Here is a 17,698-nt window from a genome sequence, read left to right as displayed (position 1 = left end):
GATCATGACCCGAGCCGAAGGCAGACACTTAACCACTGAGCTACCCACGTGCCCCTAAAATAGCCATAATTTTATTGAGCCCCCAATAGTGATTAAAAAAAAATATACGAGTGGTGCCTGGGTGGCTCAGTCGTTAAGCGTCTGCCTTCGGCTCAGGTCATGATCCCGGGGTCCTGGGATCGAGGCCTGCATCAGGCTCCCTGCTCCGCGGGAAGCCTGCTTCTCCCTCTCCCACTCCCCCTGCTTGTTTTCCCTCTCTCTCTGTGTCTCTCTCTGTCAAATACATAAATAAAATCTTTAAAAAAAACAAACAAAAAAACAAGATTAGGCTTTGCTAATGTTAAAGTATCATGTTACAAATGTCTTTTTAAAAAAAGGTTTGCTACTAAGAATAAAGCATTAAAAACTCTCCCAAAGGTATAAAGAATGTACGTGACTATCCTAAAGCTGATGATTATATTCCTAAAAAGTCTTCCACTTCACTAACATGTAATTAATAAACTATGTAACATAATTCTCTTATCCTGGTAGGCAGGGCTACAGCATGTTAAGTATCACAAATAACAGCGATGTGATTTAAATTCTTATCGTTTTACCCCATGTAATCTGGCAGAGAATTTTTCTCTTTTTACAATATGATCATCATGACCAATAAATTCCTCCAATTTGTATTGGAAGGATTTCTTCCTTATTGAACCTGGTTACGGGGGCGCCTGGGTGGCTCAGTTGGTTAAGCGACTGCCTTAGGCTCAGGTCATGATCCTGGAGTTCCTGGATCGAGTCCCGCATCGGGCTCCCTGCTCGGAAGGGAGCCTGCTTCTGCCTCTGACCCTCCCCCCTCTCATGTGCTCTCTCTCTCTCATTCTCTCTGTTTCAAATAAATAAATAAAATCTTAAAAAAAAAAAAAAAGAAAAAAGAAACTGGTTACGGTTTATTTCTAAAGGGACCATATGTGTTATTCAGTGCTTAGTAAGTATTTGCCCATTGACTACTTTAAAAGAGACTTTTCTAAGACTTTAGTCATTTAAAAAAGACTCTACACATAATTCTGTATATTGACCATTAATTTTATACCTCAGTTTCCATGGTTAAGTCACTGATAATCACATTAATTATATTTTTATATACCATAGAATAGTCACCTACTTTGTAGTTAAATGAAGTTTCTTATTATTGTCCATTTCAGCATTTTAAAACTTTTCCAGAATGAAATGTGTCTAGAGAAGTGATCCATGTAAGAAACGTCACTTGGGCAACTATGCTACGTAAGAACTGTATAATAATATTCTAGAGAATGACTCCACAGAGTGGAGACATGTTGACATGTCTGTACAAAAAAAGAAAACTGTAAAACCCAAACTTCTAACCTCAAGACCAATAAAGCATTAAGATTCACGTAAGCTTACAACATTTTCATCTTCTTGTTCCTAGTTTTGGTAGAAAAGGAAGGAAGGAAACTAATATTTGTTCTGGTCTACTGTGAACCAGGCACCATGCTGGGTATTCTTTTTACACCTCCCATATTTGTGGTAGAAGATGCTGGGCTCTCAACATCCCCTTTTTACTGTGATGTGGAAACAGGCTTAGAGAATAGAGAAGTTAAGCAGTTGCCCACACACCTCACCAGCTAAGCAATGTGGGGCTGGGTTGTCTGAGCCTTCCCACTAGGACAATGGCCTTCAAGAGTGTTCCGCGTTCACCAATTGGAGGGAGTCTCACTGGGAATCAGTAACTAAGGCTCCCCAGGCCACTAAGACAGTGATTCTTAAATGAGAGGAACAGGAGCCCCTGAAGAGCTCCTTAGGAGATTCTGGTAACTCCCAGCCCAGAACCCAGTTCTCATTCTACAGACGATGCCCTGGAGGTCAAGGGACTTCACGAACACAAAGGTACTGGGTGAGCAGCACAGTGGCCACCGGGTCCTTGGCTCTCAGTCCCCATGCCTTCCCACTCTTCTACGTGGCCACCTGCATTAATATTACTGTACTGGCCAAAGCAAAGTTCTAGTTCAAAACCATTTGGGAAAAAAGTGTGCATGGAAAAAGTACAAATATTATATAAACACATTATATAATATTCATTAAAAAGATAAACAGCATTAGTTCATGCATTAAGGGCCAAAGTATGAATGAAAATGTATAAATTATCCCTATTCTGCAAAATCTATCCAAGTGATTATTTACTTTAACAACTACAAGTAGTAAAAACTACTTTTATAAGTAGCAAAAATAATTTAAACATTTGAAATAGCTCACGATCTTAAACTTACCTTAAGCCATAGCAAGGCAGAGTGAAGAGCCTGAATAGTGCCAGGAAAACTCTTAAAGGAAGCAGGGTGAACACATACAGAAATGCATCCAGGCACAGAAAGATTCCAAAAACCATGAGCTGGATTTTAAAAGGAGAGAAGAAAACAAGAAACAAAACGTAAAATAAATATTCTCTAAATAATTGTAGATGAAAATTTCAAAAGAGGGATTTCTAAACATTGTTGGGATTCATTTCTCGATACTTAGCTACGTGAATTACAAGTTAGTAGTTGGACTTGGGTACATGTGCCACATTTAATGAAAAATCCTCTTTAAGTGCAACTTTGTATTCTTCTCCCAGAGCCTTTGGTTTACCACCTAGAAAAGTCAATTACTCAAGAGATAATCTGCCCTGACCACAGCTTGGAAACACCTGATATGGACTTCCTCAAACTTTAAAGATACTGTAGAAAATCTTTCAGATAGAACCTTTAACTCTAACTTGACTCTTTATGATTTTGCTGTCTCCTATTTGTCAGAGTGCTTCAAGGGCAAGAAAGACTGAGACGTATATTGAGTTAAAATACTGTCTTTATGCCATAAATGTGTAAAATGATTATTACTTTTAACATAATTTCACGTGCACTCAAATTTGCTGTATTCCGAAGGCATTATTCTTAACTGGAGGAGTAGCTGCTAACCTTTGTACCTCTTCCCCTTTCTTATGCGCTTGCCCCATCCTTCCTACTATTCTGTAACATTATACCTTTGTCCCATTAAATGCAGGACTATATTTCACAGGAGGGTGGAGTCTTTTGATGGCTTGGGGAAGTGGCCACACCCAGGCTACCACACTCAGCTACTGGACGAGCGGTGACTTTCTGTATGTCTGATATGCAAACATGGTACGCTCTACATGCCCTCACACATAACACTCCATGTAACCTCAGGCAATGAATTGTCCTACGTAAATTTATCAAGTAGTTAAAATCCACAATGTAATGCGCAGAACTGTGTCTGCCCAAAATTCATATGTTGAAGTCCGAACCACCAGTACCTCAGAATGTGACCATGTTTGGATACACGTTCTTGAAAGAGGTAATTAAGTTAAAATAAAGTCATTAGAGTGAGTCCTAATCGAATGTGACTGGTGTCCTTATTAGATGAGAAAATCTGGACACAGACAAGGACAGAGGAAAGATGATACAAAGACACAGGGAGAAGACACAATCTATAAGCCAAGGAGAGAGGCCTAAGAAGAAATCAACCCTGTTGACACCCTGATCTCCATTCCCAGCCTCCAGAACTGTGAGAAAATAAGCTTCTGTGGTTTAAGCCGCCTGGTCTGCAGTACTTTGTGACACAGCCCTAGCAAACCTTTAAAAGAAAGGACACATTTTATTAACCTTTGGCAAGAATGTCTCAAAAGAATATGTACATATATGGGCCAGATTTCTCAATCAGAATATAGAGAACCTAAGAGCTTTTTTGTTTTTTTTTTAAACAAATGAGATTCACTATGAACACCAATGAAAGTACCAAGTCATGTGCTGCAAATCACTTTCCAGTCTTGCCTCCAAGGCTGCTGGCCAGTCAGGCATCCTGTGTGTGGCCAGCACAGCTACGGTCCTGCATCTGCTTCCGTGTTCTACATACAAAAGAGTGTTGTAGAAGACAGCATGGTCCACGGAAAGCTGGTGGTCCGTATTTATTACTCTCCCATCACCAAGAAGCCTTTCCCTGTTCCCTGGTGGACTGCTGGCTGCACTCCAAAGGCAGAAACTGCTAGAAACCCACACATCCCAAAAGGTATCTCAGTGTGCATGCAACAGGAGATCGCATATTGGGAGGGAGAGTAAGTGGCTGTCTTTCTCCTGACCTTCCACTGGGGATGAGCACATTACTCATTCATCCAACATCTACAAAGCTGCTAATATGGGCCAAGTAACACGCTCAGCCCAGCAGGCACAAAGCCAGGCAGGACACCAGGATGGGGTTTAAGCTCATTCACATTTGAGCACAGAGCCACCCACACAGAGACTGCCACTTTAACAGAACTAAGTTTTCAAGGAACAGGGGAGCCCTAGAGAGAGAATGGCCAAACCAACTTGGGGAGATCTAGGAAAAGCTCCAGAGGAGACCCTTGAAGACATCTGAGAAGAGGAGGGCTACTGCCACAGGGAGAGGGCAGACTGGGCAGAAGAGGGGGTGTGGGGGGGAAGGGGGAGGAAGTTTCCAGAGGAGGAAGCAGAGCAAGAGCACAGAGGAGGAAAGAAATTATGAAGACTAAAACCTCTTAAAGAACAGTACAGCTACCTTTCTCTGGCTTTGAGGAATTTGTATTTGCATCGTTCACGGTGAACAACAGTAACAGAAGTCACATTTGAAACCAGCCCGGCAGACCAAGTGGGCAAGCAATTATCTCACACGGTATGCTGACCGCGGAACTGCCTGGGGCGGTCAGTGTCACAGACTGTCACATAAAACTGGAAGGAAAGCAAGGGGCTGCGGTCTGGGGACACCGCAGCTGGGTGGAGGGAAAGCACTTGTGTCATGAGAACACACAATGCACAAGAAAAGCAACAGAAATGCCTTTCAGGTTCTGGAAACGTGGGACTGCGGACTCGACTACTGCACCTGCTACTCACATGGTGCACTTTCTCATAAGGCTCAGGCTCTTGTTAATTCCTTACGGATGAAAATGAGAAAATCTCCTAATAAAGTAAACAACACGTAACCACAGAAACATTCATCCTTGAAGGAGGTAAAGAAACCATGCCAGGTGCAGGGTGAGCCGGGCGCCCCGCAGGACATTGCATGGGCATCTCTCGGTTAATTCACATGCCACCCCCCCACCCCCCGCCCCGAGTTTGGAGGGCCCGGGCAGCAGTGGCTCCTGCGCTCACATCTTCCAGGTGTGGTGGTAAGAGCCTGCTACTTAATCCTCCTGACGGCTCTTTGAAGTGGTTATTACCATCCCTACTTGACACTTGAGGAAACCGCAGCTCTGAAGCTGAACGCCTGCCCAAAGCTGGGGGTCAGAGTAAAAGAACTGGCGTTTGAGCCCGAGTCTGCCCAACCCAAGGCCCTGCATGCTCTCTCTAAAGCAGTTTAAGCAGAGCAAAGAGATCCTACTCCCTACTTTTACTAGGCATAGGGGTTAACACAATTTTCTTTGTGCTAACTCTTGCTAATTTGCCTAGTGTCATAAAAAACGCAAACAGACATTTAATGGATCAAACTTATAAAAGGCAAATAAATTTCACATATTTAGATTTATTGCTGACTTTGAAAATATGTTACTAAGAATTAAATGCTTTGGGCATATATTATGAGAATAATATGTACTTTCACACCTTCAGTTACTTTGCATGGCAAAGCATGATGAAAATATTTCAAGAAGAAATCGAACATGGAGTTTCTGGCTTTTGCTCCTCCATTCTGTGCATCTTCCCAGGGATGGAAGAAGACACAATGCTGTACATGCTTTTGTGGGAAACCTTCCCCGGGCTAACACTCATTCTTTGAGTTGTTCCTCCTTTTCTCTTAATCAAATATTGTGCAGCTTTCACGGCAGAGACTATGATAGCTGAATAAAATCTATGACCACTATTTTAAGAAGGCCAAAGTCTTAAAAAGAAAAAAAAAACAAAACTCAAAGTTTTGTAAAGGAGCAAACTGCCCAAAGAAGAGGATTCAAACTCTAACCATGATCCACCATGAGAAAAATACTATGTTTTCATATGCACTCAAAACATTCATAACCACGCAAAAACCCAAAAGAAAAGTTTCACCAAAATAAGGTTAACTTTTAGTCCATGGAATTCAAGTTGATATTTTCTACTTCCCCTTTATAAAACAATGTCAGTCTCACTAAATTCACAACCCACTAAAGGGTGGTAACTCACTGTCTGAAAAACAGGTCCCTGGAAAGGCAGGCTGGTTGGAACTCAGTTCCCTTCATGCGCAGCCACACGGGCAGTGAAGACAGTTCAAAGTGGCTACAGGGAGCTTTGCAGAGAATTTCGGAGTCAGAACACACTGGAAAGCTCTTTGTACAAAAATGAACGAAAAGCACTGAGACACAAAATTACAGATATTCAATTTGAGAATACTTCTCTTAAAGTTCATTCTCAGAAGTAGGGATTTATTAAAATTTACATGGGCAAATAATTATTTCAAAATAATCTGCTTAATTAATAAGACAGCTCTTGCGAATCTTTAGAATAAAAAACCTGTAAGAAGGAACACTGTAAGGAAAGAAATGTCAGCAGGCCTTTCTGTCTTGCAGGAGCTCTCGTCTGGAAGGACTTCGGAAGCCTTCTACAGGTGCTGTGCAGTGCACCCGGGCACTGCACCCACAGCCTCAGTCCATCCTCCCTCCCCCACCCAAGAGGCCAGAAGCACCCCCTCACCCCTGCTCTGCAGTGAGACTCAGGAGCTTGCCTGGTTTGTGAGCAGCAGAGACAGGGCCAGACGTCAGCCTGCGGAAGACACAACTCTGAAAATGGAATCACTGTTTCTATTATGACACCTGTTACTCATCCTTCCAGCCTCAACCTTGCTACTGTATTTGGCCTTATACATATTTTTTTAAAAAAGATTTGAGGGGCGCCTGGGTGGCTCAGTTGGTTAAGCGACTGCCTTCGGCTCAGGTCATGATCCCGGGGTCCCGGGATCGAGTCCCGCATCGGGCTCCCTGGTCGGCAGGGAGTCTGCTTCGTCCTCTGACCCTATCCCCTCTCATGTGTTCTCTCTCTCTCAAATAAATAAATAAAATCTTTAAAAAAAAAAAAAAAAGATTTGACATAGCTTTTAACATCTGAACTTCAATGTTAAGAAAACTACAAAATGGCACTGATTCTGCAACATTGGTCAACAAAACATCACAGGCTAGTGAACATTTCCACAACCAGCTCTTCCCACATTCATTTTGGACCTACTACTATTGCTCTTCATCATTTGAAAAAGACTCACCTCAAAAGAAATAAATAAAAAAAAACACCTCTCTCTGTGGAGAATGGAGCAGGGTTTCTTAACCTTTTTTAAATCTGTCCCTTTTTAACAAAAATATCCTGCCCTCCTTTCAAGATTTCAAAATAAATAAAATTTTATGGCTAAAATCAAAATAGCACAATTCTGGAATACGCCTCTCTCAATTACACAAACCATCTTCTGGCAATTCTAAATACCATCTCCTCCACCATGACCACCACACAGCACCCACTGGTGGGGGGTGGCTGGCCTGGAGCAAAGCAGGAAGCAGTGTTTCCCTTTTCTTCCCTGGCCTCACAATTTATAAAGCTCAGGGTCTCCTCCTGAAAGAGCTGAGACCATATCTGGCTCAATTCTACACTGGGGATCAAAGGTCATTAGGAAGGACATGTTCCCCTGGGGAATTTACAATCTAGTGAGCTGGACACAGTGCTGGTGAATGACGTGCTCTGGGCAGGGTGGGCAGGAATGGAGTGTGGCATTGGGGACTGTGCACCAAGGGGAAGAGGAACAGAGTTAGCAAGGATCTCCCACAGAGGAGACAAGAGGGGCACTAGATTTTGGCAGGCACGGTAAGAAGGAACAGAATTTCAAACAAAGGCAAGAGTAAGAAGGAACAGAATTTCGAACAAAGGGAAGAGCATGCCCCGGTGCAGCGTGAGTGGGAGGCTGAATGTGATCACTATACAAGAGGGACAGAAACCATCTTCAGTAATTACGAAGGAACACATACCTTTATCCTATGTTCCAGGAGTTCTCAACAAACCCACATGCAGAGACCCATTATTGGAAGAATGGATTATCATTCTTAGGAGAATAAGTTATCAATTTAAAAAGTTTACAAATGACTGACTTTGAAAGCAATTACTGCTTCAAGGTCATCCCTATAAAAACTTTTATTTACCTGAATTCAAAAATTCGTACCCCCAGGAAGTCTGCAGTCTAGGAGGAGGCAAACAACGGATTACCGTGACCCAGGGACCTTTATAACAAAGCAACACTGCATATACATATGTAACTGCAGAAAACAGAGGAATGTGGATGAAAGCCTTCGCAATAATCACAATCTACACCTGACATATATTTCAACATGAGGAATAAATTTCTTAAGAGGTAAATAAAGAAACAAATTAAAGATTCTAATTTGTAGAAAGACTAAGGTCCTGGATTTTCCTGCTTCTTTTACAGCCATGTTGAATACTGTTATACTCTAAGCACTTGACCCGCATTGATTTCCTGAACGCTCCGAACGCCCCTTGAGGCAGGGACCACTACTTGGTGTTTGCAAAGAGCAAAGAGCGCTGTAACACAGTGGGCTGGGCGGGCCCTGTGGACCCTAGGGCACATCTGAGAGTCCCGCTGAGGAACAGAGGTGTGGCAGCTGCTGCCGGCCACCATCACACCACTTCTCAGCTCCAATCTACTTTTTTAGGGAGTGATCAGAGCATTACAGCAAGCTGAGTAAGCAGAGAGGACAGTGAAGGAGAACAATGGTCTGAGTGAGAGATCACAATGGCCTGCAATGGCACAACGGAAAGAGAGAGGAAGAGAGAGACGTAAAACTGTTTCCAAAGCTAACGCGACAGAAATAAGTTCCTGATTCAAAAAGATAAACACAGGCCCACAGTGGCGACTTCATAAGTTGTCTTTTAACTACATCAGTGAATGCGGTAGAGCCTGAAGTCTTCGGCTGGTTGTCCTAGAGCTGTCGCATGGGTCCTATACGCCCAACAGGTAGCGGGGCCTCCACCAGGCCACGAGGCCCTGGATGCCGGGCCGCTCCGCCATCAGCTCCAAGCCCCACTTCTGGAGGGGGCTGCCACTGCCATTGCCAAACGGGTCCTGTCCTCCAAGAGAGTTAAGAAAGGTGAAGACTGTTGCAGAGGCGTGAAGAAGCCTTGGCCACTGCCACTCCAAGCAGGGGGCAACAAGCCTCAGAACCTGAGGAATGTCAGCCTGGGCTGCCCAGATTCTGGATTCTGAAAAATGCAGATCCCCATGGCTTTCCTGCTTCTGAGCAGCTTCATGGTGGGACATCTGAGTCAGGGTGTGTCACAGACAAGAGCTGTATCATGAGAAGAACTTAGGGGAATGATCCCCCAAACACACTTCCTTGAAATGAGCAACTGAGCAGGATGCCCCAGAAATTGCTGCCATACACGTGGGTCTGGGTAAGTCCTCAATACAGTTTCACCATGAAATCCCAGGACTGTTTTCCTGAAATAAAGGCGAAACGATGGCTGTGACTACACTTTGTTAACACACACTCACACTGAGAAACAACGAAAAGGCTTTCTGTGATAATTCTGAGTAAGTTCATTGTTTTGAAAACAACTTGTGGAATTATTTTTTGCAAGTATTACATCCTCTACCCCCACCCTCAAAAAAGCAGATCTAAGTTCCTCCCCTAGGTAAGTACAATTTCCCTTTCTGTGAAGCTTTCCATTTGCTCCTGTTTCCCCTGCTCCTCGTACGCAAACTCACTCAGAGTCATGGATGATCAGCTCTCTTAAGATGCCCCAGTCCAACCCCATAATCTCTGACAAAGAAAGTCAAAGCCCAAGGAGGTTCAATGCCTTGATCAGGCCACTCGCCTATCACTTGCAGACCTGAGAAGAAAAGTTAACATTACTGAATCTTGACCCCCAATCTTCCCGTGTCACAGTAACATTTGTCCCTTTCAATAATAGCAATTGTCTATGCAGAAAAATAACAACATTCTATACCCATAGCAATACTTATACCTTCAACCTGACAAATTTAAAGCTTAGGAAAATTTACTAGGTTCTTAAGACAACTAAGCAGTTCCACTGAAGTCTAAGCAGTTGAATTCCATTTTTGAAAAAACGTATTAAAAAACTACGGTAACAATGAAATAAAAAATTGCCAAAAAGCATAGAATTACAAGGTAAAGAAAAGTCAAAAATGTATTTTTGTTTTAGTTCTACCTTTTATGATAGGCAGTTACATAAACATATGGAAGTAACGGAAAGGAAGTAATTTTGATAAAAGGATTTGTAATCATCACAACATACACCTGACATGTATCTAGCACACTTATTTCTTAAGAGGTAAAATAAATAAATCAATTTATTTTAATTTGAAGAAAGATTAGGAACATGGAAAGATCTTGAGCCCTTCCTGCTTCTCTTATTGCTAATCCATGTTGAACATGGCTATACAAATTTTTCAGAAGCACAGTTCTGAGGGGTGGCTAACCCAATCACCATTCTCAGTCTGCCCCTCCCTTCGTTGGAAAAGTATCACATCCACTGTCCTAGTCTCCTGGGCAGCTGGGGATGGCTGTGCAACTCACTCTGGCCAATAAGATACACACTGAAGGAAGTGTGTGGGGGCACATCTGGGAAAGCTTTTAATTCTTTATAAAAGGGACAGTCAAATGGTGGCACTGTCTGTCTCCTCTTCTTTTGGGTGATAACGCAGAGGCATTGCCTGAGGTCGCAGCTGCATCTTTCTATTAAAAGGCAATGAGCAAGAGGACTGAAAGCCAATTTGCCAACGATGGTGAAATGGAAACATAAAAAGGACTCCGAGTCTAGGCTGGCTTCATTAATTGGCTGGAACAAAGGAGATCACCTTCCTCTAGACTCGTCAAAACAATTTTCAAACCTGTTTAAGCCACTGTTAGGTAGTCTGTCACATATGCAGGTAAAAGCATTCCTAAAGAAATCCTCCCAAAGCTAGTCTCCACTGCTTAGTCTGACCATTCACAGTTACCTGGATCCAGTCTCTCCTCCCAGTGTACCTGTCCTTTCCTGTCCCTAACAGTTTCCCACCTCCGGATCTTCCTAGCACAACCCCCCACACCCCCAAGCCCTAAAAATGCAGGTGCAAAATCAACCTCCTTTTCTCATCACCTTGCAGCGCATTACCTTCGCAAGTCTGGAGGTGAGCACTGTACTTGCACGCTGCTGAAGTGCCTGGAGTACAGACGGTATTCAAAACAAACTGAGAGGGCGCCTGGGTGGCTCAGTTGGTTAAGCGACTGCCTTCGGCTCAGGTCATGATCCTGGAGTCCCTGGATCGAGTCCCGCATCAGGCTCCCTGCTCAGCAAGGGAGTCTGCTTCTCCCTCTCCCGCTCCTCCCTCTTGTGCTCTCTCTCTCTCTCAAATAAATAAATAAAATCTTTAAAAAAAAAAAAAAAACTGAGAAAAATCAATAAACAAGTGAATAAGTGACCTGTAGCTCTCTAAACTAGCATTTAAGTGTATTAGGGAATTCTAAAGAATACTTTGGTGAGCACTTCCTTACTATTTCTTGCAGTTTGGGATTCACACAGATGACAAAATTAGCTCTTGACAAGGATCCTGTTCCCATGGGGTGCAGGATAAATTGTTCCCATGGGGTCAAAATGCAGCACAAACATCAACACAACTGCCACGTCGGTGCAGATGGAGAAAACAAGACTTGAAGAGAACATGTATCGCATGAGGCCGTGGGGGAGATGGAATGCTAACTCATTTGAAGTGCTTGGGACAGTGCCTGGCACCTAATCCTTATTTGATAACTGCTATCTGTTTTATTCACACAGAAATAGCTGCCAGAGGTGGGATGTAAATGGACAAGTCAAGGGGGGCTATGGGGCAGTAAGCACTTACCAGGAATTGTCTAAGAAACTGGTGATCCTGCCCTGATTTCAGAAAGCTTCTAAAGTGTTGCTGTCTGACCTAACCATGAGCTCTAAGTCATGTGCCTGCTGAGGCCAGACTCTAGAGGGCCTGACAGAAAATGTCAGGGTGACAGGGTGTGCTATTATCTCTTTTGACCACCAGCTAAATCCTTCATGAAAGAGACACGCTTTACTCTAAGACAGCATGGTTACAAAGACAGAGGGAAGAAAACAGTTCTTCCCCAAACTGCCTGTGGTCAACAATCCAAGAAGGAGGAGAGTCAGAAAACCATGTCCCTTGCTGGGTTAGAAAAGTCAAATTTAGCAGCAAGTGAAGCAGGAAGATTAAAAGTCTAACATAAGATCAAAGTGGGACATGGGGGAGCCATGGAAACCACACCGCTCCCGGTCACCCCTTGCTGTCCAGGGAGCCCCCAGATGAGAGCTATCCCTCCTGTGAGGGGACATCCCCTGGAATGCAACCTGGAGACAAGAAACCTTTCCAAATTTCTCTTGCTCTCCTAGGGCAGGGCATTCCTCAAGTTGCTGAGGTGAGGACTATAAAATATTTTAAAACATTTATATGGGGCTCACCCATAATTAATATACAGATGAGAAAACTGAGGCAAATGGACAGAAGTGAATGGCTCAAGGCCTCACAGCTAACAAATGGTGGAGTGGAGATGCTGATCTCGGCAGGCCGGCTTTAGCGTTCATGCCCTTGACCCCTGCACTATCCTGCTCTCAGTTTAGACCGCAGAGAAAGTGCAGCTCGGTGTCCTCCGCTGTACAAAGAGAACAGTACAGACCCCTCACAGATCACACACGGTGAGGAACAGATCTAGGATGAGGACCCAAGGGGTGTGTGGGTGCAGGTGCAAAGGGATTTGTGGCGGGAAAAAAAGGAAATGCTCCCCAAGGCCAACAAAACACTCCAAAATTTCATCCTTTCACATCAGAATGAGTTGTTCAAATATGAAAAAAGTACCAGCCACTGGAAATACTATTTTGAATATATAAGCAATTTACCTGTTTTGAATGTCAAGTATGTGTTTTTCCACTGAGAAAATTACACAAAAATTCTGAAATTTTTTTCACATTAGTAAACAGGTTCAGTAAGAGATACTGAGTTGACCACTCTCTTGACTTGAAAATATAAACATTAATTAGGTGTTTTATAGCTCGTGCAATCCTTGTAGAAGCAAAGTGCTCTTTAACTGTCAAGTTTCTCCTCCTGGAAAGGCTACATGAAAATATCATAGCATTTACCAAAAAATAAGGAAAAAAAATGAATACAGTGTTATATATTAGAAGTATTCTATATTCTATATCAGGGAAAGATATTATATATTAGGTATTACCAATTAAACAATAAATTTACTGACATGAACATCTAGATAGCCCCCCCACCTCTTAAAATAAAAAATAACATAAAGGTCTGGGAGACACCAGAAGGAACTCACCCTGCTACGAGAAATTTACGCCTGTGATTAAACTGAAATAAACTCTGGTTTCCTCTATATTTCACTTATTCTGAGAAGTTAAGAAGAAATTGCTCTAAACTGAAAAATGTGCACCCTTTTATACATTTTAAGCAATAAATATGCTTCTGAAGTGTTGTTCTAAGAGACTAAATCAACTTTTCCTAAATAGGCCCAAAGCAAAAGCCTCTGTAATAGGAAACAGGATTAGAAAATAATTACAATTGTGCATGAGCAGTGTTAATTCAACTTTTCTGATGTTATTCCCCTTACATACACACAAATAAAACCAAAGTTTCATGACAAAATACTTACCCTCCTACAGGCAATGCACTCTGATAACTTTTCTATTCTTTTCTTTAAAAAGAAATTCCTAATTGGCTGCAACCTACCTCATCGGTTACCCATCCCATCAGTGGTCCCTTAATGCACCATGGTTTGAAAAACACCCTGGTTCATAGTGAAGTCTTACCAAGGCCTGTGGGCATTTTCCCCAGAAGACAACACTCACACTAAGAAACCTGAAACGGTTGCAAGTTTCTGTGAGAAATCTACCGAGAAACTGCTTGGCATGTCAATGGTGCCAGTAAAGAGAAGAGGATATGTGTATTGACCCTCCTCCGATGAGCTCACCATCATGAGGGCTGTGGCCGCTGCTCATCATTTCAGCCCCACGTCGGGTAATAAAACGGGTCAGACACACACACTTCTTGTTTTGAAGCAATCCCTTGGGTGTGTCCAGAGTTTGGCTGTGGACTGCAGGCAAATCTCTGTGCACGCCCCACAGAAAAATGGGAATCCGCAACTGTTCAGGCAGGTGAGAGAAAAACCTTCCCTCGAAGAGACCAGGTGGGTAAAAGCTGACTGTGGCTGGCACTGTCCTGTACAAGGACACAGATCCCAGCAAACCTCCCTCCAATTCCCTCTGCCGTGTATCCTCACATTTCCCTGTCTTGGCTTATCACCGGAAGGAAAAAGGGAGCTCAGAAAATAAGTTAATGTGTTTAAGAAAGACCTAAGAATTACTATTACTATTACTATTAGTATTATTGGCAAGCAAAAGAAACACTACCCCCCTTCGCTGGCCAAAATCTTAAATAAATTCCAATGTACAAAATCAAGGTGCTGCCGCACTGGGGGAGCAGTGGTGCCCAGAGCGCCCCCACACTCCTCCGTCTCACCCCCCAGGCCCTGACTCTTCCTTGGAACCCGAGCCTCCCGAGAGAAGCAGCCACGCAGTCATAGCCAAGGCAGCCACTGTCTCACTGTCAGCACTGTTCTCTCTCCAGGCCGCGCTTGCTCTCATCTCTCCCCACCCGAGCCCAGAACGCCCTGGAGCTGCAGCAGGCGACCTGCCACCCGAGCCCATGCGAAGCAACACTTCTCGAACCGTCACTCTCCGGCTGCCTCCCTTCCCTCTACCACACTGATGGGACCGCTGGAAGTAGAAGACTATCAACCCGACCGGCTGGGTCCTCGCTGCTCACTGTCTCCCGCCCCTCTTGTTCTGGAAGACTCTGACCGAGCAAACCAGCAAAACTCCTCTGACAGCCACTCCAACAGAAAGTAAGATTCTAAGGAACTGATCCAACTATTAAAAGTTTTAAGCTACTAGAAAAGCGCAAAACCGTGTTCTAATACAGCCAAAGCTGAATTATTTCTTAATGCCTCCTTTCCGGCAAGAAATCTTGGAATTGCTCAGACGTACCAACTGCAGCAATGCAGAGGGAAAAGAGCGGCCCTCCCGACTTCTCTGACTGGTCCTGACCGACCTGAGACCCAACCGCGGGAACACAGCGTGCACGGAGTCAGTGCTGCCGTGGCCACGCCCACCCCAGCGCGTGAGGTTTTCTGCGGCAAAGGGGCAATGAATTGTCTTTTCCTTTGAAGAGCCTGTCATCTATGTTTTAGATATGAGGGCTTTCTGAGAAACTGAAACCTTTAAAGGGGCTGAAATTAAATACTTTGTCATGTTGAACGGAAAAAATACTGCCCCTGGTACAATAAAACTGATGAGAACTAAAGGAGTAGGTAGAAAGTAATTCCTTGGAAAAAGTGACCTGGCTGGGACACAAGTGGAAATACGGTAAGTTTAATACATAGCGAAGTTAAGAAACACTGGATCCTACTTACACTAAAAACACAAGTTTTAAAGCCTCTTCCTGGACGGGAAGTCCTACTCCCAATACATTTAATTACCTATGATCACATTATTTCCAATATTTTAAAAACTCAACTCAAGCTGTTCACAATTTATTTTCATATAATTAACATGTTGACATAACTTTCAAAATGATGTCTTGTAATAGGAAAAAAAATAGTACCTTTTCCAATTCTCTCGGTATTCGCATACAAGTGTATACTCTTTCTCTTCTTTCTGTATACTTGGCCTCATTATGTTCAAGGAAGTACCCTCTTGTTAGTTCAGCACTGAGGAACCTCAACAACGAAAGCTCTACAGGAAAAGAAAATGACACAAAACAAAAAGAACAGTATTTATCAAGAAACTTAAATGCTAGCTGGGGCCAAAGATAATACATATATAAAACAAAAAGAGAATAAAACAAAACAGTCTGTAATTCTGTGCCCAGAACTGAACAGCTACACACAAATGATCAGCAAAAATTATTGACAAAATTGCTACTCTGTGTGGTATAAAGGGAAAAAGCCACAGGAATATAAAAAGAACAATTACTATGAGCCAGAATTGTTAGAAAAGTGTTTGCAAGAGTGCAGTCCTGGGTCTTATAGGTGATATAGGACCTAGACTGATAGACATAAGGGAGAGTAGAGATCAAGTATATACAAAATGAATAAATGTATATATCTATATCTATATATATGATTCTACATAAGCTAAAAGAGAGCCAAGTCACCTAAACAGGCATTGCTCGGGTCCAAAAACCATCCTGGGTGAATTACATTGATTATCAGTGCAACTTCTTTCTTCAGCCTCAGAGATCCTGCAAAAGTACCTAAATAATGCCATTTCCCTAGGTGAAGGCCTACCAACAGGATAATCATCATACTAAGTCATACAAAGTAGAACCGCAACAAGATCTGAAAGACTCACCTTTCCTTGGATTTGTCCACCTGTTCTCTCTGTTCCTCCAAAACAAATTCATCCAGAATCACCTCGTCTCAAATGAAAGTAAGGCCAAAGGAGGTTGAGTACTTTCCCCTTGGCTATAACTGGAGTCTCTGGGGTGAGATGCTAAGGTTCCAACCCCTTCCCTGACAGCCCATCACCTCACTGACTTTTCAGGACCCCTGATTCCCATTACCATCCTATTCTTACTCCCCAGGAGGCCAAGCCCTCTTCCAGAAGTCAGGATACCAAAGGTTTCAATTTGTTCTCTTTGCCCTGAGCTGGCCCTTGTGGTCCTTTTACCAAACACAGTGTTGGTGTTCCCTCCAAAAAATGACAAAGAGGGAAGGTGGATTTCATGTATGAGTACTGACTCACAGAATTGCATCTTATGTGAGTGCCAGGATTTAAAGTCTGCAGGGATGGGGAAGAGTCTAGAGTCAAAAACACCCTTGAAAAGCCCTTAGGAAAACCCAGAAGGAGACTTACTACCTCCTGGGGGCCTAAAACAGCTTACTTCCTCCAGCACTGAACAGATGGTGAGTTCTTTTGAGCATCAGGTCAAATGGGCTGCTCATGTATAAAGGCTATATTACACAAAAAAATATATACATACGTGCACACATTTCTTTAAACTCCAGATTTGTCCTCTCTCTGGAGAGTTAGTGATACCATAAGAGGTATCTAGGGATCGAAACAGACGGAGAGAAAAGCAGACTTCCATCCACCCCAGCTTCGAGCAGGGCAGGCCGAATCATCAAATACACTGTGAGCATCATGCTCTCAGTACATTTACAGTTGAAGCTAGGGACATCAGAGGTGAACTGTATTGTTCACATATTAATAGATGTTCCGATTAGAAGGGCTTAGTATCACCAAATCCATGCAGAGTACAATTTTTGATTGGGAACTTTCTAATATACTGTAGACTGGCTAGATCCAGAACACGATCTGCCGTATGAAGGGGAGAAAAAGAAAGCCTTTTGAGCTGCAAACAAGAACAGCCAAACCAATGAAAGATAAAAATCATACTCTTGGGGCGCCTGGGTGGCTCAGTTGGTTAAGCGTCTGTTGATGGCTCAGGTCATGATCCCAGGGTGCTGGGATGGAGCTCCACATGGAGCTCCCCGCTCAGCGGGGGTCTGCTTGTCCCTCTTTCTCCCCCTCTGCCCGTCCCCCTGCTCGTGCTCTCTCTTTCTCAAATAAATTATATTTTTTTGAGATTTTAATATTTATTCATTTGAGACAGAGTG

The 17,698-nt window shown here is 43.2% G+C and overlaps 1 protein-coding gene across 1 annotated transcript in view; it reads right to left on the bottom strand.

The window, feature by feature from the left end:
• Window positions 1-17,698, bottom strand: part of TAPT1 (transmembrane anterior posterior transformation 1) — a 61,367-nt gene that overhangs the window by 32,471 nt on the left and 11,198 nt on the right. Inside the window, exons 2-3 of the mRNA XM_081813175.1 lie at window positions 15,682-15,812; window positions 2,271-2,389 (exon numbers count right to left, since the gene is read on the bottom strand). Of these exons, the coding sequence (XP_081669301.1) occupies window positions 2,271-2,389; window positions 15,682-15,812 (250 nt within the window). The remainder of the gene's footprint in view (window positions 1-2,270; window positions 2,390-15,681; window positions 15,813-17,698) is intronic.

The sequence above is a fragment of the Leptonychotes weddellii genome, chromosome 2 (genome assembly GCF_054177405.1).
Source record: "Leptonychotes weddellii isolate Sample4059 chromosome 2, ASM5417740v2, whole genome shotgun sequence".
In the NCBI taxonomy this organism is placed as follows: Eukaryota; Metazoa; Chordata; class Mammalia; order Carnivora; family Phocidae; genus Leptonychotes; species Leptonychotes weddellii.
This window is presented reverse-complemented; position numbering and strand designations above follow the sequence as displayed.